Source organism: Procambarus clarkii, chromosome 52 (genome assembly GCF_040958095.1).
Source record: "Procambarus clarkii isolate CNS0578487 chromosome 52, FALCON_Pclarkii_2.0, whole genome shotgun sequence".
In the NCBI taxonomy this organism is placed as follows: domain Eukaryota; kingdom Metazoa; phylum Arthropoda; class Malacostraca; order Decapoda; family Cambaridae; genus Procambarus; species Procambarus clarkii.
The window spans coordinates 29,995,952-30,019,297 of record NC_091201.1 but is presented as its reverse complement, the minus strand read 5'-3'; the positions used below and the strand labels follow the sequence as shown (position 1 = coordinate 30,019,297).

The window sequence follows — 23,346 nt, the reverse complement described above, 5'->3', positions numbered from 1 at the left end:
GCAGATGGGAGTGGAAAGGCAATAATAAGAGAAGTTGTAATGAGTGTGAGGCATAATATTATGGCGGCGTAGCCCCCCTCGGCCCCTGGCGGCCCGTTTTCTGTGGTGCGGGACGAGGTCAGTGTGGAGTATCGACGGGCGGCGGCGGCGGCGGCGGCTGTAGGCGTGGTTTATTGCTCCTCCAGTTGGCTCACCCATGCACCAGTGCCGGCAGGTGGTGGAGGTGCTCTTCTCGACGGGATGGCGCCGTAATCTAATAAAGAGGAAGCCCGCGAAGTGAGGCGAGAGACTGGCACCGCCACCACCCCCCCCTCCTCTAGTTGGCCCTCCCCTTGGCTAGTCTGTGTGTGGCACTCGCAGGTTGTGACAGTGCCTCTCCTCACCATGGCTGGCACCCCTAGTACTCGGATGCTGCTCGTTACGGCCAATATTGCCTCGTGCTTCGAGCAGGTGAGGAAAGGGCGGGCTGGCGAGGGGGGCGGTGACCCCCATATCAGAGCTGCTGCTGCTGTATTTTGGTGTGTGTTGTTTTTAAGGGGGTCAGGTCAAGAGGTCAAGAGAAAACTCGCCTCGGGTCAGGTCATTGACAACTTGAGAGAATCAATACGTATAATTTAAAACTTGTGTAGGCCTTTCCTTAGGCTTACAAAATGTGTTAAATGACTATCACATCGACGCTGGCTCAAGAGCTCAGACTTAACAATTATAATACTATATAGAATCAAAAGTATAGAAGCAGATCGTAACTGTACGTGAAGATGGCAATGTTGTCTGGAAAACTCGTCATATTAGAAAATAGTTAAAACTTTTCAGCATCACGGGATATTAAGAGTAATTTGGATAATGAATGAACTGTATTGTAACCAAAATATTGCTAAATGTTGGATACAGACCCATAGTGCACTGTATTATATGGATACAAGATGTATTGTAAAGAAAATGCAGTTGGTACAAGCAAGGTAGTGATTGTTATGTGGTGAACTGTAGCCTAGGAGAGTAGTACCCCAATGACAGTTGCCTGAATACTGTAGTATAGTTTACCTTAATACACAAACCATATACTTCTATCCATCATATCCACTCTCCTTAGGTTCTTTTTTTTAGAGACCAAACTAGGATTAGGGCATTATCGAAGCCTAGTTTTGTGTAAAGTACGTACAGGCCTCAAAGATATTATTATTATTATATATATATATATATATATATATATATATATATATATATATATATATATATATATATATATATATATATATATATATATATATATATATATATATATATATATATAATATATATATATATATATATATATATATATATATATATATATATATATATATATATATATATATATATATATATATATATATATATATATATATATATATATATATATATATATGTCGTACCTAGTAGCCAGAACTCACTTTTCAGCCTACAATGCAAGGCCCGATTTGCCTAATAAGCCAAGTTTTCATGAATTAATATATTTTCTCTAATTTTTTTCTTATGAAATGATAAAGCAACCCATTTCATTATGTAAGAGGTCAATTTTTTTTATTGGAGTTAAAATTAACGTAGATATATGACCGAACCTAACCAACCCTACCTAACCTAACCTAACCTATCTTTATAGGTTAGGTTAGGTTAGGTAGCCGAAAAAGTAAGGTTAGGTTAGGTAGGTTAGGTAGTCGAAAAGCAATTAATTCATGAAAACTTGGCTTATTAGGCAAATCGGGCCTTGCATAGTAGGCTGAGAAGTGAGTTCTGGCTACTAGGTACGACATATATATATATATATATATATATATATATATATATATATATATATATATATATGTCGTACCTAGTAGCCAGAACGCACTTCTCAGCCTACTATTCAAGGCCCGATTTGCCTAATAAGCCAAGTTTTCATGAATTAATTGTTTTTCGACTACCTAACCTACCTAACCTAACCTAACCTAACTTTTTCGGCTACCTAACCTAACCTAACCTATGAAGATAGGTTAGGTTAGGTTAGGTAGGGTTGGTTAGGTTCTGTCATAAATCTACGTTAATTTTAACTCCAATAAAAAAAAATTGACCTCATACATAATGAAATGGGTAGCTCTATCATTTCATAAGAAACAAATTAGAGAAAATATATTATTTCAGGAAAACTTGGCTTATTAGGCAAATCGGGCCTTGCATAGTAGGCTGAGAAGTGCGTTCTGGCTACTAGGTACGACATATATATATATATATATATATATATATATATATATATATATATATATATATATATATATATATATATATATATATATATATATATATATATATATATATATATATATATATATATATATATATATATATATATATATATATATATATATATATATATATATATATGTCGTACCTAATAGCCAGAACGCACTTCTCAGCCTACTATTCAAGGCCCGATTTGCCTAATAAGCCAAGTTTTCATGAATTAATGTTTTTTCGTCTACCTAACCTACCTAACCTAACCTAACCTAGCTTTTTTTGGCTACCTAACCTAACCTTACCTATAAATATACGTTAGGTTAGGTTAGGTAGGGTTGGTTAGGTTCGGTCATATATCTACGTTAATTTTAACTCCAATAAAAAAAAATTGACCTCATACATAGAGAAAAGGGTTGCTTTATCATTTCATAAGAAAAAAATTATAGTAAATATATTAATTCAGGAAAAATTGGCTTATTAGGCAAATCGGGCCTTGAATAGTAGGCTGAGAAGTGAGTTCTGGCTATTAGGTACGACATATATATATATATATATATATATATATATATATATATATATATATATATATATATATATATATATATATATATATATATATATATATATATATATATATATATATATATATATATATATATATATATATATATATATATATATATATATATATATATATATATATATATATATATATATATATATATATATATATATATATATATATATATATATATATATATATATATATATATATATATATATATATATATATATATATATATATATATATATATATATATATATATATATATATATATATATATATATATATATATATATATATATATATATATATATATATATTACACAGTATATAATTTTTTTATATATATATATATATATATATATACACCTGGAGAGGGTTCTGGGAGGAGTTCTACTCCCCGAGGCCAGGCTCGACTTGTGATAACTTTGTCCAAGAGGCTGCTGCTTGGAGTGGCCCGCAGGCCCACATATCCACCGCAGCCTGGTTGGTCCGGCATCTATATGGTTGCTTGTACTTTAAGTTGATTGTACATTAACCAGCCAGTCATTTTAGAAACAAATATTTTGTTCTCTGATATTCTATTTAGATGGGGCATGGTTAAATGCCCCAACCCTAGCATTTTGCCTAAACTTTTCTTTGAAAACTTGATACAGGTGTGTGTTGGCGAGTTATTAGGGTGTGTTAGCTTGTGTTGGGTAAAGCTAGGTAGGTTTTAAAATTCTTTTGTAAACCTACCCTAGAATCTTTTGTAATCTTGTGTACGATGTAGTTTGTATTCATTTAAAGGTAGAATGTTTTATACCATGATCTGGAAGGAAACGCATGCCTGTCGGAACCTCTTTTAATTACCGGGTACTCTATTTATAAATTGCTTACGGTAAAGTTGCCAACATCTTTTTTTTTTTTTTTTTTTTTTTTTTTTGAGATATATACAAGAGTTGTTACATTCTTGTACAGCCACTAGTACGCGTAGCGTTTCGGGCAGGTCCCTGGAATACGATCCCCTGCCGCGAAGAATCGTTTTTTCATCCAAGTACACATTTTACTGTTGCGTTAAACAGAGGCTACAGTTAAGGAATTGCGCCCAGTAAATCCTCCCCGGCCAGGATACGAACCCATGACATAGCGCTCGCGGAACGCCAGGCGAGTGTCTTACCACTACACCACGGAGACTGTGAGACATCTTTATAATCACTAGTGTAAAAGAAAACATGAGATAAATGAGGTTTACAAGGATGTGTAGAATGAAACCAAAACATTTCAGAAACTTTTTGAATATATGTACATAATACAAATACATATTCAAATATGAAAGGTATATAATACAGAATTATTATAGCGTATATTAGAACATTCAGTTTTCCATAATTCTATGTATGCTCTTTGCAAAAATCATTTTTTATCTCTAAATTTAAGGGGAATGTTTGGTTCTTAAACTGTAGAATGACACGGGTAGACATAAAAAAATATGCATCATGGATCGTAAACGATGTGTATGGATTTCAACACCACAGATAGTCTGTTGCCAATATGAGAACCAATACCAAGCACAGTATTGTATCTTCAAATCATTTGAAAATAGAAGCAGTGTATTTTAAATACATCATGCTGCCTTGTATATTAACAACAGACTTTGTCAGTTGTTTTGAAGGAATGACCTTCCAAACATGGAAGTGTCCAATGTTCAGCTATAAGGGAGTGGCAAAATAAGTTGCCAACAATATAAAACTACTTTGGTTCATTCTAAACTCACAATCGGGAATCCAGGGTTTGAGTCACGGGCAGAACAGAAATAGGCACGTTTTCCTTCCATCTAACAGTAATAGGTACTCGAAAATTAAGCAACTGTTGTGTCGTTGCATCCTAGGAAAAAGGGCACTAGTTCAGCCTGGAGAGATACCTTGATACAAACCTAAAGTACATACTGTATATGCACAGGGTTACCTGTTCATGACAAAAATGATTAATTATTATTACAGATCTTGACTCTTAGGGGTTCCCATAAAATTAGCCACTGAACTTTTGTACCTGATGTGGTATCTGGCTCGCTGTGATACCAGTGTTTGAATCCCCAGGAGCCCGAATACTGTATATGGGATCTAAGTACAGTACATTGTTATAGTGTCCCCCCGGCTTGGTGCCTTCTTTTGATAATTACTTATGTTTTACAAATATATACTAATATTGTAGTATTGAAACAAAATAGGCGGTGTAATATAAAAAATATTCACCAACTTCTTATACTTAAAAAATTCCTTTACTAATAAATGATACAATGCCTTGGCATCTGAATTTTGACACCAGGTTTTCTGACAATTGGCAGAACGCTTTATATCTATTCGTCTATGGATATTATTTTGGTTAATTGCAAATTACCTAATTTACCTGACGGCCACTAACCCTAGTGGCCTCAATGAGGACAGGAAGCCAGCGGCTTGTTGAAGATCCCCCCCCCCCCATTTGCCTGTTGCTGTACATTACTGTTTTTATTTCATGTTTAAATACTTTTAGGACTAGCTAATCTTGTGTGAAAATAATATTTCAAAAATTGTATTGTTCATTAAATAATAAATTACATTATTATTGTCCCATTCCCACTTTTATGGGGTGGGGGAGATATCAAGCCAGAGAGAAAAAGGTGAATAATATAGTGGAATAAATAAATATTGCTCGTCCATTCATTAATTAATTCATGCTCCAGCATGAATTAATTAATGAACACTAATCCACAGCAGCAGCACTATTGCTTTATAAGACCAGATGTACTGTTGTGCTCATAACTTGTCACACAATTCACCATTTCAATTCGCTTCCACCCAGCCTGGACCCCCTAATATATCCTGTGAAGTGTTAAGTTACTATACACCACCTCACATTCTCATCATGTCTCCCTACTATCTAGTTGACCTTTTGCTTCTCTTCTCTTCTCTTTCCCTCAAATTTACTTGAATGTAGTCTTTTTTTTCTGATCTACCATCGTAGATTTGTTCAAAGTGCACCAATCGTCATGCACCGCTCAATCTTGTGGTTTATTGACTTTTAATACTTTGTTGACCAGACCACACACTAGAAGTTGAAGGGACGACGACGTTTCGGTCCGTCCTGGACCATTCTCAAGTCGATTGTGAGAATGGTCCAGGACGGACCGAAACGTCGTCGTCCCTTCAACTTCTAGTGTGTGGTCTGGTCAACATACTTCAGCCACGTTATTGTGACTCATCGCCTGCATATTTAATACTTCGTCTATTTACAGCATTTTCACTCCTTACTTTAATACCACACACATTTCTTAAATTACCCATTTGCAGTATCTGTATATTGTTTTGGTTTGATTTTTAATGTTCATATTACACCATAGTGTTGCAACCATAAATGGGTCTTCGGGTCAGCACTACCAATCTTTCATGCAGCCTTCCAGCCTTGGTTGCACCAACCAATTTCTTCCACCGACTTATAAATTGCATATCATAAGTGTTCAGATTGAAAATTTCCAGTACCTCATTATTCACATTTATTTCACTCGCAGAATTGCATCCTCTCTTTGCCACCATAACTACTTTTTGTCCATATTATCTTTTAACAGTTCTACACAGATAAAATTTTCATCTAGTCTATATATATCTCTCACTGCAAAAAACAAATATCATTTGCATACATGAAATTTGGCATACTACAATTATTAATATTTGGTCTGCACCAGATTAACACCCCTCCACATTTTTACCCTGACCTTCAAGGCACAATTCTTGTATACTGAATTTTTGAATTGTGTAAGTGACATCACAAAACTCTGGAACACACCTAAATTGCAGTTTTATCAAACCAGTCATCCATTACAAAATTATTTCTTACAAGAAAAACAAAAACAAAATGCAGATGTTGTACACACACTGCACTGGCATTTGACAAATGTGACCATGGCATGATAGTCAATAAAATAAAGGAGTAGGAAAATCGGACAAGTAAGGCAAAGGATTTGCCTTACTGTTTGACATTTCATGTCAAACAGAATGCAAAGGGTAACAGTAAAACAAAATCAATTCCAATATTGCCGTGCTTAAACTGATGTACACAGCCTATGTGTGCTCTGTCATAGACTATGCCGCACCAGTTTTGTGCACTTATTCTCAAAGCGGTGTGAAAAAACTTGAAAGCATCCAAAATGAAGCCCTGCCAATCATTCTTAGAATCCCAAGAACTGCCAAAACATCTAATCTGTGAGAGAAGCTCTCTCCCCAGTATTAAAAGCAGAATTAAGGAACTGAATGTGAAGCTTACAATTAAGATAGCCAGAGATTCTCATAACCATGATATTGCCAAAAAAAACTAAGTTCTGTGCTACTTACAGGAGGAAACAGGAGAAGCAAAAAATGGCATCTCAGATCAGTCTGCTACCTCGAAGAATGTTGCCTACTTGAGCAAGCCCGTGAGCTCATGCCTGTAGAGAAGTTACCTTTCTGGGAGGATGACCCATGCAGGATTATCATCAATGTAATGACAGTGAAAAAATCCAACATAATACAACAAGAAATGAGGCACAGGTATCTTCAGGAAACGTATAAAGAAGCCGGAAGTGAATTAGATCAAATATACACTGATGGGTCATCTAATCCTGTCAATGGCAGGGCTGGTGCAGCATACACTGTAATTAGGAATAATGCCTTTCAACACGGAAATGAAGAAAAAGCACGTATTGAGAACTATGCCTCTTCAACACAAGCAGAGCTAACTGCAGTTGTTATGAGGTTAAGATTCCTTGAACAAAACACTAATGGTGCAGTGATCTGAACTGATTCACAAGCAGTGCTACAAAGCCTTAGTAAACATCGGGCAGAAAATCTTGCGATTGTCGCTGAAATCAAGAGAGTTGTGAGAGTACTAATTAATCAGGGAAGAGTCGTCAAATTTCTGTGGATCCCCTCCCATGTTAGAATCTGTGGAAATGAGCAGATGTGCTGGCTGCTAAAGGCACTGAAAGAGACCATATTGAATATTAGAGGTACTGTATTATCAGGCACTATTATCAGGTACTATTATCAGGTATTATCAGGTACTATTATTATCATTGTGACAAGGTAACTGAGGAAAGGAGGATAGAAGAACAAATCGGTGAATCTGTATGCTGGTATAATATGGTTGCTGCTGGTAATTCCAATCATTATGGACGAAGAGGAGGTGGCCGCGGGAGAGAATCGGTAATAGCAAGAATCCGTCTTGGATACAAATATCCATGGTGATTCAGAATGGAAACAACAGTTGAGCAAAGGAGTTGCAGAATCTGAAGTGAGATTGATGGACACTGCCTTGACTACTACCTGAGAGAAAGTGAACATTTAAAAGTCATTAGAAATATGTGTAGAATAATAAACCCCACATTGTTTGAGATAGGAAAACACTATCTTCTTGAGGTTATCTTGAGATGATTTCGGGGCTTTAGTGTCCCCGCGGCCCGGTCCTCGACCAGGCCTCCACCCCCAGGAAGCAGCCCGTGACAGCTGACTAACACCCAGGTACCTATTTACTGCTAGGTAACAGGGGCATAGGGTGAAAGAAACTTTGCCCATTGTTTCTCGCCGGCGCCTGGGATCGAACCCAGGACCACAGGATCACAAGTCCAGTGTGCTGTCCGCTCGGCCGACCGGCTCCCCTATTTATCAAATATAGGTACAGTACTGTTCCTAAGATATTCCCCCATTTTTGCACCCGCAAGATAACGTAAGATTTTAAGGGTTGACAATGTTAATCTTCTTGTTTGAGAATTTGTTCACTTGGGACAGTTAAGAAAGTCCAAGCTATGTCTGGGTATAAGTGACAGGATGAACAACCCAGCAGGTTTTCTTCCTATAGGGGGTGTTGTACATGCTACTATGGCAATATGTCCTCTCGCAGGATGAGTGGCACTGCTCAATAAACTCGCCCCTCTGGGCAAAATTAACAAAAAAAAATCAAGCCAATATAAATGTTGTCTTCATCTGAGCAACAGAAAAAACTAGATTTTTAACAGTAATAAATTCCAGATACATTACTTATGTATGGTAAAAATTAAGAACTTGATGAAATAGTATATGGTTCAATACACCATTAGTTCTCGGTAATCTTCATAGATGGAAAAGGACATGTAAAGGATTTGGGAATAACGATGGCAGATGACCTGCTGTTTATGAGCATAACAAATTAAACATCATCATCAGTCAGAAAAATGACAGGGTAGATTATGAGAATCTTCAAATCCAGGGATTTCTTCCACAATGTTCTTACTATTGAAATCATTTATGCTTCCCTGCATTATGTACAACTCAGTACTCGCTTCTCTTTTCAAAGCAGAAGAGATTTCTGAAAAAGTTAAAAAAGGACATATGCATCATGCATAGACATGGTAAAATACCTAAATTATTGGGACTGTTTCAGAAGCACTCAACGAGTGCTTTAGAAAGGTATCATATAATATATACTGTATATGGAAGATAGTGGTGCCTCGATTAATGAATTTAATCCGTTCTGTCACCGAGCTCATTATGTGAAACGCTCAACTTGCAAAACAACAACACTGTCGTCGGAGGCGTCCGAGAATCAGCGGGAACACTAGGAATCACCATGTGGTTAGCTCGTTAATCGAGCGTAAGCTCGTCAATCGAGACAGATTTTCTGGAGTGGCTCGTTCGTTACTCAAAATGATCGTAACTGGAGTCGCTGGTCACTTGAGGTTCCACTGTACTTAAATGCCAGATTCCTAACATGCACAGCAAAAATAACAAAATGGAGTGAAAAATACAGTAGAAAATGCGGAATAGAGCCTGTGAAGAGTAGAGATGCTATTGGCATAATCAAAAACTGTGTGAACATCAGAGGTCCATGGCTCTTCAATCTCCTGCTAACAAATATAAGAAATATTGCAAGAACCAAACTGGAAGTGTTAAAAAAATGCCTGCAAGAAGTGCCAGACCATCCGGATTGTAATGCAGTCCCAAGTAATTACAAGGGTCCCGGTAGTACAGTCGGGTTCGGTCTCGATGCACAATCGAGAATTATGGGTTTGAATCCCATGCGGGACAGAAATGGTTGGGCACATTTCCTTTCACCTAATGCCTCTGTTCACCTAGTAGTGAGTAGGTACTCAAGAGTTAGTCAGCTTGTTGTGGGGTTGCATCCTGGGTGGGGTCAGTAATTTGGCCTTGGGGAGGGTAGCACCTCGATAAAAGCCAAACGTGTATAATGTATACACCGGCTTACTGTGCCCCGATGCAATGAATTAAGGCAAGCATGGCCCCAGGCTGGGCTTGGGGAGTAGAAGAACTTCCAGAACCCACTCCAGGTATACACTGGGTACTGTATAATGGGAATGGGGGCGAGTTTTTGGTAGGGTTAACGACCCTATTCTCCAGATAATTTGTGCAGTGTTCTTTACAATTGAATATGTACTGTACCTGTGCTGTCTTACAAATGTTAAGTTGGAAAGTGACCAAAGTTGAATTTGAAAAAGATCCTAATGATATATTTACACAATTCCTTTGCAGTTTCTCTTCATATAGGGTAATTTCTTTTGCATTAACATTATTAAGATGGTCCATACTTTACAGAAGAGTGTTAAGGGTTTTATTTATATACCATGAAGAGAGCCGGTCGGCCGAGCGGACTGCTGGACTTGTGATCCTGTGGTCCCGGGTTCGATCCCAGGTGCCGGCGAGAAACAATGGGCAGAGTTTCTTTCACCCTATGCCCCTGTTACCTAGCAGTAAAATAGGTACCTGGGTGTTAGTCAGCTGTCACGGGCTGCTTCCTGGGGGTGGAGGCCTGGTCGAGGACCGGGCCGCGGGGACACTAAAAGCCCCGAAATCATCTCAAGATAACCTCAAGATACTGTACATGATTGAGTAAAATAATAACATATGCTTGTTGTCACTTAAAGTATGCCAAGTTTTATAAATATTAAACATATTGGCTCTAAGAATATTTTTTATTCCATGCAAAAATCTCAGATTAATGCACATGGAAAATTATATCCACAAATATTTTTAGTTGTAATAAGGAAGTGACTGGATTTATTTTCAAGTTTGTTATTCCTTTTTAATGCAAAATGACCGTTTCTTTGGCCAATATAATAAGTACTGCAGTAACCCCATAACAATTTTATTAAGACATGTTTTCTTTCACCTTCCTATGATACCAAATCTGAAAATTTAAAATTCATGCAATTGATGCTTTTAAAGGCATTTAATTGCTTATTAAAACTAGAAATCTTACATGGGCAAATAATTGGAGGCGAGTATATCCGGTACTTGGGTAAGAATAGTGCAAGGAGAGAATGGCTATGTGGAGGGGTCAGGATCAGCCTGTCCAACACCTTTAACTTTGAAATTATTCAGCCCTTACAGCGACACCCAGTCACCCGGATGAATAATAGAATCCACCCAATTGTTTTTGTCCACAGCTTGTTTGCCTTTTTTTTCAACTTTCCCTCCTTTTTTTTCATGTATTCCTACTGGGTATAGATTTTTATTATTACATTATTTGTACTTGTGTAAATCAAATACAGTATACTTCATTTATACAAAATAAATAAATATATATATATATATATATATATAAATATTATAAATAATAGTACTTGTATTTATTCAAGTAACATTAATTAAAACATTAAAACTGAGAAAACATTTTCAGTATTAATTAGTAAATTCTTAAATGTTTTTCCTTTTGTTCCAGCCGGACACAATGCTGAAGCCGTGGATTACTGAATTTTTGAAGGCAAGTTCTTGTGTGCTGTACTTATCATCTGTAGTCTAATTTTATTAAGTAATTAATTTGAGTTACAATAGAAATGAGATGCCTCTTACTATATTTGTAGTGCTTGCAAATTGTACAGTATTCCATTTAAGTTGTATTTTGGCCAGGCACAAGCTATCTGACTTTATTTTTGTATATACTGTATACATTTTTCTAATATATTTTATTTTGTAAATACATAATACAAAAAGCTGGTAAACGTTTTGTTGTTTTTGTTTTAAAGCATGTGCTGGTTCAGTTACTATCTGGTTAAATTAAATCCATAATCAAGCATTGTGGCATTTCCTCTAAAATTTACAAGTCTGCTGCATGAGATAAACATTTAGGCTGGTTGTAATATTACTTAGACTAGGAAATTTAAAATAATTTTTTTTTGTAAACCTCGATATATTTTGAACATAACTGTACTGCAATTTGATGTTAACCCTAAAAGTCCAGTAATCGTCATGTGTTGATCACCTAGAACACTCTAGGTTAATGCGATCATTGCCATATTACGACGTAGGTTTGGCGTTTGAATATCTATTTTGGTCGTATGGTTCCAATAGCTCAGTGCAGTGGTGTTATGGGAGGCCACAAAATAAGTTGGACTTGCATGAGGACTTCAGCTCCTGGTCTCCATAATCTTATGATCCTCTGTGTGTGCAATTACCTAAGTTTAGGCAAATTAGTGCATAAAGCATAGACACATTGTTCTCCCATATTAACAGGGACTTGATGAAAAACGTGAGTGACCTCTCACCTGCTCTGGTGCTCTTGGGGGGTGGGGATTTTTTGGGAGTTAAATACCCCGAAATTTCCATCCCTTTTAGGGTCTGAGTTTGGTGTAGTGGGTTACTGGCATATCAGCTATGCCAGTTGTGAAGCATCTGTGCTAGCTAGGGTTCGAGTCTCCTGGTGGTTGTGTGTCTAAAGTTGTATGTATGTGTATGTGTGTGTATGTGTGCAGTACTAACACTAAACAGCTTATCCGTCTTACTTATACTCACATTTAGGTGAGGTGATATGGTGCAACAGTTTTGGATGAGGTGAACATACAGTACTTGTGACAAATACAAGACAGAATGCGAATCAATGGGTATTGGTTGGATATGAGAGCATAAGAATGGAAGTAACTGCAGAGGGCCTATTGGCCCATACTTCTTCTTGATGCTTCTTTATTGGTTCGGAGTCTTGAAGTGGGTAGAATATAGATTTATCATTTCATAAAAAAAAATTAGAAAAATATATAAATTAACCAAAACTTGGCTTACAAAACTAGTACTTGCATAGTAGGCCGAGTACAACGTTCTGGCTACTTACATATACTGTACTGTATATACAGTGGCACCTCGACTTACGATTGCCCCTACTTACGATAATTTTGAATTACGATGTAAATTTCATCGAAAAATGCGACTCTACATCCGATGGTGTCGTCGACTTACGATATTTGTTGGTACACGTTCGGGTTGACCGAGCGTGTGGTTCCCGGTCACGCGGCTGACCTGCCTCGGTTTACTACAGCTGCCCGCTTAGTGACGATCGCGGCTATAAGAAATTTCGCTTTTGTGGTGATTTTTTGCATTTTGAACATTAAAGTAATTATTACATATCACGCCATGAGTCCCAAGAAAGTCAGTGGTAAGGCTCAACATATGAGATCCCATGTAAGGATGACCATAGAGCAGAAACAAGAGATCATTCGTAAATATGAAGATGGTGTGTGGGTTGTTGGACTGGCTAGGCATTACAACAAATCTCAGTCAACGATATCCACCATACTGGCTAAGAAAAAGGATGAGTGCTAAAGTGGCAAAAGGCGTATCAATAATCACGAAACATAGAACACAAACACTTGAGGATGTTGAACAGTTATTATTAATTTGGATACACAACAAGGAGTTAACGGGTGATAGCGTTTCGGAGGCCATCATTTGTGAAAAGGCAAGAAAATTGCATGAAGACATTTTAAAGAAAACCCCTGGAACGAGTGATGCAGAAGTGAAAGAGTTTAAGGCGAGCAGGGGATGGTTTGAGAAATTTAGAAAAAGAAGTGGAATTCATAGTGTTGTGAGGCATGAGGAGGCTGCCAGCGCAGACAAACCAGCGGCTGAAAGATTCATTGGCCAATTTAAAGATTTTGTGCAGAGTGAGGCATACCTACCACAACAAGTGTTTGTGACGAGACAGGGCTATTCTGGAAAAGATTGCCAAAGAAAACATACATTACCAAGGAGGAGAAGTCATTGCCTGGACACAAGCCTATGAAAGATTGGTTTACTCTTGTGTTGTGTGGTAATTCGAGTGGCGATTTGAAAATTAAACCCTTGCTTGTGTATCATTCCGAAAATCCAAGGGTTTTCAAAAAATATAATGTGCAGAAACACAAAATGTGTGTGATGTGGAAGGCTAATGCTAAGGCATGGGTGACTAGGCAATTTTTTACGGAGTGGGTGAATATGGTGGTGTGCCCTGCCATCAAAAAATATTTGCAGGAGAACAGTTTGCCACTCAAGGCCCTGCTTCACCTCGATAATGCTCCATCCTACAGGCTTGGAGGATTCATTGGATGAGGAATTTAAGTTTCTTACAATAAAGTTCCTTCCTCCCAACACCACTCCTCTACTTCAGCCTATGGACCAGAAAATCATTGCCAATTTTATGAAACTTTATGAAAGGGCACTTTTCCGGAGATGTGTCGAAGTGATGGATGCCACAAACCTCACCCTCAAAGAGTTCTGGAAAAAACATTTTAACATTTATAGTGCTTTAAAACTGTTGACAAAGCCTGGCAAGAAGTGACTGTGAGAACCATGATCTCTGGCTGGAGAAAACTGTGGCCTGAATGTGTTGTAGAACAAGACTTTGAGGGGTTTGAGCCTGAACCTGAAGTGCCTCTCATTGAGGAAATTGTTTCTCTGGGTTGGCAATTGGGTTTGGAGTTGGATGGTGCTGATGTGGAGGAGTTGGTGTCTCCCCAGCACTCTGTCATATAATGCTTTGAAATTACTGATGGTTTTGGCCTCCACCACCTTCTCACCTAACTTGTTCCAACCGCCTACCACTCTGTTTACAAAAGTGAATTTTCTTATATTTCTCTGGCAGCTTTGTTTCGTTAGTTTAAATCTATGACCTCTTGTTCTTGAAGTTCCGGGTCTCAGGAATTCTTCCCTATCAATTTTATCGATTCCTGTTACTATTTTGAATGTAGTGATCATATCGCCTCTTTTTTCTTCTATCTTCTAGTTTTTGCATATTTAATGCCTCTAACCTCTCCTCGTAGCTCTTGTCCTTCAGTTCTGGGAGCCACTTAGTGACATGTCGTTGGACCTTTTCCAGTTTGTTGATGTGCTTCTTAAGATATGGGCACCATACAACCGCTGCATATTCCAGCTTTGGTCTAACAAAAATCATGAACAATTTTTTTAGTATTTCCCCATCCATGTATTTAAAAGCAATTCTGAAGTTAGAAAGTGTAGCATAGGCTCCTCGCACAATGTTCTTAATGTGGTCCTCAGGTGACAGTTTTCTATCTAGAACCACCCCTAGATCCCTTTCTTTGTCAGAATTCTTTAAAGATTTCTCACATAATTTATAGGTTGTGTGGGGTCTATGTTCTCCAATTCCACATTCCATAACATGGCATTTATTCACATTAAATTTCATTTGCCAAGTGTTGCTCCATATACTTATTTTGTCCAGGTCTTCTTGAAAGGCATGACAATCATCTAGGTTTCTTATCTTCCCTATTATCTTAGCATCATCAGCAAACATGTTCATATAATTCTGTATTCCCACTGTAGATCGTTTATGTAGACAATGAACATTACCGGTGCAAGAACTGAACCCTGTGGTACTTCACTCGTGACATTCCTCCAATCCGATACCTTGCCTCTGATTACGGCCCTCATTTTTCTGTCAGGAAATTTTTCATCCATGTTAGAAGTTTACCTGTTACCCCTCCAATATGTTCCAGTTTCCAGAACAACCTCTTATGGGGAACTCTGTCAAAAGCCTTTTTTAGGTCCAGATAGATGCAGTCAACCCAATCATCTCTTTCCTGTAAAATCTCTGTGGCTCGATCATAAAAACTGAGTAAGTTCGTTACACAGGATCTTCCAGATCGAAAACCATACTGTCTGTTTGATATTATATCGTTTTTCTCCAGGTGTTCTACCCATTTAGTTTTAATTATTTTTTCCAATATTTTGACTATTACACTTGTCAATGATACAGGTCTATAATTAAGGGGTCTTCCCTGCTTCCACTTTTGTAGATTGGAGCTATGTTAGCCTTTTTCCACACATCAGCTACAACTCCTGTAAACAAGGATGCCTGAAAAATCATGATGCCTGTGTGTGTGTGTGTGTATCTATTGTGATGGAAACGTTGATGGTAAAGCAATCTGTAATGCCAGTCACAAAATATTTAAAAACAAAAAAGAAAAAAAAAGTTAAACTGCAAAAGGTGTCTTCACAGTGTGGTAAACTGTAGGATAAAGCAGAGGGAAAAAACATTTAAAAATACTTTACTTTACTTTAAAAATAAATTAAACAAATTACAAAAAAATATCCAGGCTTGGCTTTAATACAAAATGTGCAAAACAAACAAGATGAATAATCAAATTTACATTACGTTAAGGTGAAAATAATATATGGTGCAGAATACCATGAGCCAGTCTGATTAAATCTGTTACCACACCGAGATGTGTCAACAGGTCTACTCAGTTGAGCACACAAGAGTAGTCTGAATCTTAGAGAGCTTGATAGCCCTACATATACAGAATATCGGCCAAGCAGAGGGCGCTGATGTCTTCTTTAAACTATGAACCGGCTGCTTTAACTGCTTGTTTGGAAGGGGTCGGGGCCTCACAGCGACCCCAGGTGCGAGGTGGGGTGACGGGCCCTGGTAGAGGAGGGAGACTGGTGCTATTGTCTAGCCGTCTGGAAGTAGTAGTAGTTGTTGTTGGCTGCAGTTCTTGATTACATAGACGTGAATGAGTAGAATAGGCGATAATGGAGTAGGTCAAATCTCTTCCTAGAGATTTTACTGTGACACTATACAGTACTCATATATCCATACATAATTATATTTTCAAAGTTATACATAATAGACAGTACCTTTGACACAAATACAACCTGTTAGCGTGAAAAAACTAAATAAATAAAGTGAGAAACAATGAAAATAAATCAACAAAGTTATTCCTATGTGGCACCTCAACCCATTTTACCTAAAAATATGCAACTTCTCCAGGCCACTACAGCTGAACCACAAGAGCTAGACACTTTTTATTTGGATTTTTGTGCTTCCTGAAGGCTAATTAAGTGTCACAAGAAAAAAAAATCAGAATTTTTTTCTAGAGTGCACTGGGGATATCAGTTAATTAACAGTTAGCTGTTTAAGGGTTAATGAAAAAAAAACAAAACAAGCAGTGAGCCACCAGCAGGTCCTAGTGGTATGCAGGCAAAACATAGGAGAGAGAGAGAGTACCCCCAGAAAAGTCATCACTGCCTGATGTTATAATGGAAGGGGACTCTCCCTTCCAAACAGTAACACACTCCTTCCCTTCTCTTCCCTTTCCTCCTCACTGTCTTCCATATGCCAACAAGAGTCCTCATTCAAGGTAAGATGTACATACTGTATTAAAGCTAGTACAAAATGAGTGTTATTTGGTATAAAATGTATTTTTAAGGTAATATTTTTTGGGGTGTGGAACGGATTAATTTAATTTACATTATTTCTTATGGAAAAATTTGTTTTGGTTGACGACACGTTTCTGGGAACGGATTACGATTGTAAACGAAGGAACCACTGTATTTCCAAAACAGTGCTGTATTTTGTTAATTTATCGCACATTTATAAATGTTTCATGCAAAATTCAAAATGAAAATAAACAAACAGTGATCGAACAATTCAAAATCAAACACTACTTTTAATTTTGCTCCAATCTTTGGAAACCATTAAAAAATCAGTCATGATTTAAAAGTTGTGATTTATTGTGATCATTAGAAGTGGTGATTTACTCCCCGATTTTTTTATGAGATAAACAACAATGACAATATTATTATTAATAACAATAATAATAATAATAATAATACAGTATAATAATCATAATAATGAGAGATGGCCAATTAATGTAAATTGCACATTTGTTAATAAAAATGATTGATAATTAATTGGGGTTTACCAAATTGTTTTTATTCCATTTAGTCATTATTTTTATTACAAGTCTGTACTGCAACAGCAGTAAATGAATTAATTTGACGGGGGGGAAAAGAGGAAAAATTTACATACTTACTTATTTATATTTCAGTACAAGTACAAAGAAGCATACAGGTAGAGAAAATTACAATGAAGCAGCAGTACACAACATCACACAGGAGCAAGGTACATTACTGAGCCAAATCATCTTGAACACAATGAGAGTAGAGGCATGCTTTGATCTCACATTGAAACTGCACACTTATTGGCCATCCCTCAGAGTTGTCAGCTCTTAAATATGATCAGATTAAGTTTTTATATATATTGAGAGGGGGTGAATTTTTTTACCTGGAATTTGGTGATTATCTATTGGGATATATACTATATCCACAAGGGTCAGGCCTAAGAGTAATTAGTAACTCACTTTTGTGGATACCATGGGTATATTGTTGGAATAAAAAACAAAAAACAAATCTGATACTTTTATCCTTAGTAGTGATTTTTTATCTTCTTAAAGATGGCACGATTGTAAGAGTAGAAAGTAGCATTTCTGGTAGATTAGTGGCTGAAGTTCTAAACTCACGAACTGTAGAGTTTCGGTGAAACATTGTACACAAAGCAGTAGCTATCTATCTACATGATGAAAATGTGAGGATTTAATTACTGTAGGTACAGTATTTACAATTCTATAGGTACATGAAGGCAACAAGAAAAAGATAGTTGCCTCAGTGTAAAAACATTAACTGTGATAGACCTGACCGCCACCAGGCTACGGCATAGATCACCCCCGTACTTTTCTGGCCACAACATCGGAGGAACGGAACCTCTGGTCGTTTCAACATCGGGTGCAACATCGGATGCACGGAACCTCTGGTGGGATCTAGTAAAGTTGTACCAAATGGCTTTAAGGTCTGAAAACTAAGAGCTATGATGAGAGATTTTAGGCTTTTAAGTATGCCAAAGCTAGTAGATAGAAGGAGATGATGCAATGTAATCTTCAAGTACAAAATTGTGACAGGAATCAACAAATAGTAAAATTTTGTTAAAACCTGCAACTCTAGAGTAAGAAACCATAGATGCAGACTGTAAGAACAAAGGTGTAAAAAAAGAAACTTCTGAGTTTCTTTCAGAGTGAATGAAGAAACTTCATTCACTTCTCTTTTGTGAATGGCATTGTAGATGGTTGAAATAATTTAAGTGAGGTGGCAGATGCCAAAACCTTCAGCACTTTCAGTGTCATATGACAGAGTGTAGGGAAGATAGGACACCACTAGCATAGCTCTCATCCTGTAACTACAATTAGGTAGTAAAATACACATGCACTTAATTCCCCTAACCCTTGAACCCCCACTACCCCCTAATCCCCCTACCCCCCTAAACAACCCAAAGTGCCAACCGCCCCCACCCAACCCCACCCCAATCTCCCTACCACACTGGTGTACAACATACATCAACATAATAAAACATCTAAATTACTGAGAGCAAATACAAAATTTATTCTCTGACTAGAGATGAGAGATCACATAATCTGTACATGGCAAACATGTGAAGGTTAAGTCTCCAAGTTGCACAGTAAATTAAAAAATTTTAAAGTGAAAGCTATAGTAGGAAATATAGAATAGCCCCAGTGAAAATTAGAGGCACCGTTAGCTCCAGCAGAGAAGACATTATTGTAATATAATGAAAATGTTAATAATAATAATAATAATAATAATAATAATATTTTATTTAGGAAAAGTACATACATAGATGTAGTTACAAACATACTGTTGGATTTATAGAGCTAGTACATAAAATACCTAAAGCCACTAATATGCATAGCGTTTCTGGCAAAAATATGAATATTCCAGGCCCACAACTTTCCTACAGAAAGTTGGCAAATATTGCTGAAAAACTGGTTGAAGTTTAGAAAAGGGAACTAAGCAGGTTTTTGCAGAAAGTGCTGAATCAGCAGGGTTATGATGGCTGTGGGGGTCTTTGGGTTGCTGCCCGCTACAGTCATTCTGTGATACTTGTCACTAGAAAAGTGTGGTTTTCCATGCTGAACTACATGATTATAACCTTTTGAAATCAGTTGCAAGTAAAGCCCCATCCCAGCCATGCCCAACGTATGCCTATTCCCTTCAACCACATTAATTACAAACTCTCGCCACACTCATACTCTCTCCCTCTGTAAGACCATATTTTAAAATATATGTACATCAGAGTGAGGAGAGGAGAGGCATCTTTAGTGTTTGCAGTGTGAGATATGTCTGGCATAAGGACCTGAGATACCTCCTTTGATATAATGGTAACCTGTTTAGTTTTAAGAATCAATTTGATCAGAGTAAGCTCATCTCCTTTACAAATGACCGGACCTAATTGTTACATGTGTCCAGAGTTTAAGTATTGGCAGGCTTTAATTAAAACCACATGGGATTTATGGGTCTTGCTCTAATTTTCTTATATTGTGTACATTAGTTCTTCTAGAATATAGTGAACGCATGCAAGGTTGCCAGTTTTTTCATTTAATGCATTTCTATTTTATAAGTTTATGTAAAAACTATTGTACTGTGCTTGTATTAACAATTAGTAGTACTGTACTGGTTTTCCTCAACTGATATTTATCCCAGTTGGTAGCTTCTGCCATTAAATTAAGATAGTAAATTGTTATGTCTGTCTCTCTGACCCTAAAGTCGTATATACTGATTTAAATTTGCTAATTATGATTTTTAATATTATTATTATTATTATTATTATTATTATTATTATTATTATTATTATTATTATTATTATTATTATTATTATTATTAATATTTGTGCTGCAGACTGTTGAGGAGCATGAGCCGCATTTCATTGCGCTCCACTGCCAGGAGGTTGGAGGCAAGCACTATGAGGAGAGCATGCAGCATGTGGAACACTTCGTCAGGTGGGGCCTCGTGCTGTCTGGCACTTGCATTTCTGTCCTCATATGCTTCATTATATGTGCATGACCTTGGCCTTCCTTTTGTGTGAATATTAGCCTAATGAATGTTTGATGTTTGTTCGTGTTAGCTAGGTTAGGTTTCTGTGCGACTTCATCTTTATGTAAGTACAGGCATGTGTATTTGTGTCTTGAGAAGATAGTGAATATATATGGTGTATATTGTGTGTAAATACCTAAGTGCAGTTACGTTATATGAGCTATGTTTATGGTGTCCTGGCTTCCCAATTCTCTTTGTTATATAATGATCAAAACTTTTTTTTTTTTTTTAAATGACGGAAAATTTGTCATCTTCCTGGTCATCTTTTGTCATCATTTTTGTCATCTTTTGTCATCTTTTTGTCATCAAAATTTGTCATCTTCCTGGAGGAGGCCTGGTCGACGACCGGGCCGCGGGGACACTAAGCCCCGGAAGCACCTCAAGGTAGCCTCAAGGTAGCCTCGCAAAACAGACCTGATGTAGGCCAAAGTTTTTCTAACCATTTCTTAGTGCTGTTTGCTTTATCTCGTCCCATGCACTAGCAATAGTCCAGATAGCTGACTTTATTGTAAGGACTTTAAAAAAAGTCCTTAACTGTTCCTGGCTGATTATTAAGACTTTTAGCAAACATCTTCTTGTAGTGGTGCTTAAGAGTCTTAATTATCCCTTGATCCATGGGTTGGATCAGTGACATTGTACTGGGTGGTAAGAACATACCATTGATACAGTATTGCCATTTACTAGCTCATCACTTCGTGGATGCGTTGCACCATTATCTAGCAGCAGCACAACTTTACTGTTTTGCGGGAGGCCAACACTTTTCAAGTGCTCCTTCACTTCGGGTACAAAGTTCTTATTAAACCACTCGGCAAATATCACTCGAGATATCCACCCACTTGACTGGTTCTTATAAATCACAGGGAGGCACCTAGCTGACTTTAAAGCCCTGGAGTTTTTGCTAATTCCAATCGCAAGTAGTAATTTCAATTTGTGCGTGCCAGCTTCATTTGCACAGCACAGTACAACACACAAATTCTGTTTGTTCAGCTTATAACCACCTGAAGGATCGTCTTCACCACTATGACCCATCGTGTCTGTGGGTAACATACGCCAACACAAACCTGTCTCATTTGCATTATAAATTTGCTCTGGAGATAAATTTTGTTCCTGCACCATCTCTGCAAATTTACTTAAATACTTGTCAGCACCAGTAGTGTCAACAGATCCTTTCACCATGTTCCCTATTGAATCTAATACCATGGTGGATTTTAAAGCTTCTGAGCCATTCATCACACTATAAACACTTTTCAGGAATTTTCATAGCTTGGTGAAACTCTCGTGCCTTTTCCATGAACAGCCAGCCTGCCACTGGCTTCTTCGACTCCTCACGCTTCTGTTTGTACCAATGCCACACTGCATTATCAACAGTCTCCACTTTTGCTTTACTTACTACCTTTCTATTTCGTTTTGCCTTACCACTTCCACTTCTAGAGAAATAGTCAAAATGATAGATTTAGTCTTAAGATGTTAAAAAACGGTACTCTTGCTAATGCCATAATCAGCGCGCACAACACTTCTCAGGACTCTTCTCTCCACCTTCTTAATTATTTCACCTTTCTTTTCAAATGTCATCACTGACCTCTTTCTTTTACATATCCCGCTTGTTGATGCTGCTACTGACATAATGTATGCATTTGGACATGACATCGTGCACGGATGTTACTCAATTGTGACGATATATCCAACAAAGTCACGGAATGAACACTCCAGTCTCGTAACAAATCAAAATAATGGGAACAATGGGCCGTGAATCTGTGACGTCACAGGTAGAAGGCACTAGAGTGGCGCCGACATGGTCATTGGGCAAACTAGGCCCATCTCCCACCCAACCATCCCCCACCACCCTGGGCTGTGAGGCTTGGCAGATTCCCGAACCATTTTATGCCAACCTTGTGCTTCCCGAACTTCAGTATCCGAACCAACCCCAATCGGGAAACTGGCATTTTTAGATAGACGGCATTCACAAAGCACGTGGCTATCTGTAGCAACAAGAGTCCTCAATAAAGGTAAGGTATAGTAAAAAAAAAATTAGTAGTAGTCTCTCTAAAATGCATTTTTAAGTTAATATATTTTAAGTGGATTTTGTACCAAAAACTCTTACTTCCTCTAAGATCATCTGTACAGTTGTTTATATTTTGGGCAAAAGAATTGCTATACAGGATGTGAAACTTGTATTTTTGGATGTGATGTTTTGTATTGCCGCTTCAGGCCACCAGGGCAGCGCACCCGATGGTGGCACTCCATCACAGTGCTCTGGTTTTGTTGTCATTCACTCATTGCAAATGGCTGACAGGTGGATGAAAGTTTAACATTCCTTTCAAATTTCTAGGAGCATTCATCGTTTAGATAATGAATAAATGTTTCTTAAAGGTAACAGTCATTAAATAATGTATGACATATAACAGGTGTGGGTTATGTATGCTGGGTAAGGTGGTGAGTTGTGAGCCGCCTTCATAACTGCCGACATATATCATGAGCTATTTTTCGTAAGTTTGTGATAAAAACAAGCCAAGTTATCACAGTCTGTTAATATTTTATTATTAGTAACGATTTTTTGTG

The 23,346-nt window shown here is 37.3% G+C and overlaps 1 protein-coding gene across 5 annotated transcripts in view; it reads left to right on the top strand.

Moving 5' to 3' along the window:
- Positions 1-85: 85 nt before the first annotated feature.
- Positions 86-23,346, top strand: part of 5PtaseI (inositol polyphosphate-5-phosphatase A) — a 70,344-nt gene continuing 47,083 nt past the window's right edge. For all 5 annotated transcript variants that reach the window (XR_006773462.2, XR_011222729.1, XM_045750835.2 and 2 more), the window contains exons 1-3: positions 86-450; positions 11,522-11,563; positions 20,593-20,693. Coding sequence is in view for 2 of the 5 variants with exons in the window: in XM_045750835.2 (XP_045606791.1) it covers positions 385-450; positions 11,522-11,563; positions 20,593-20,693 (209 nt within the window). In the remaining 3 variants the exon portion in view is untranslated. The remainder of the gene's footprint in view (positions 451-11,521; positions 11,564-20,592; positions 20,694-23,346) is intronic.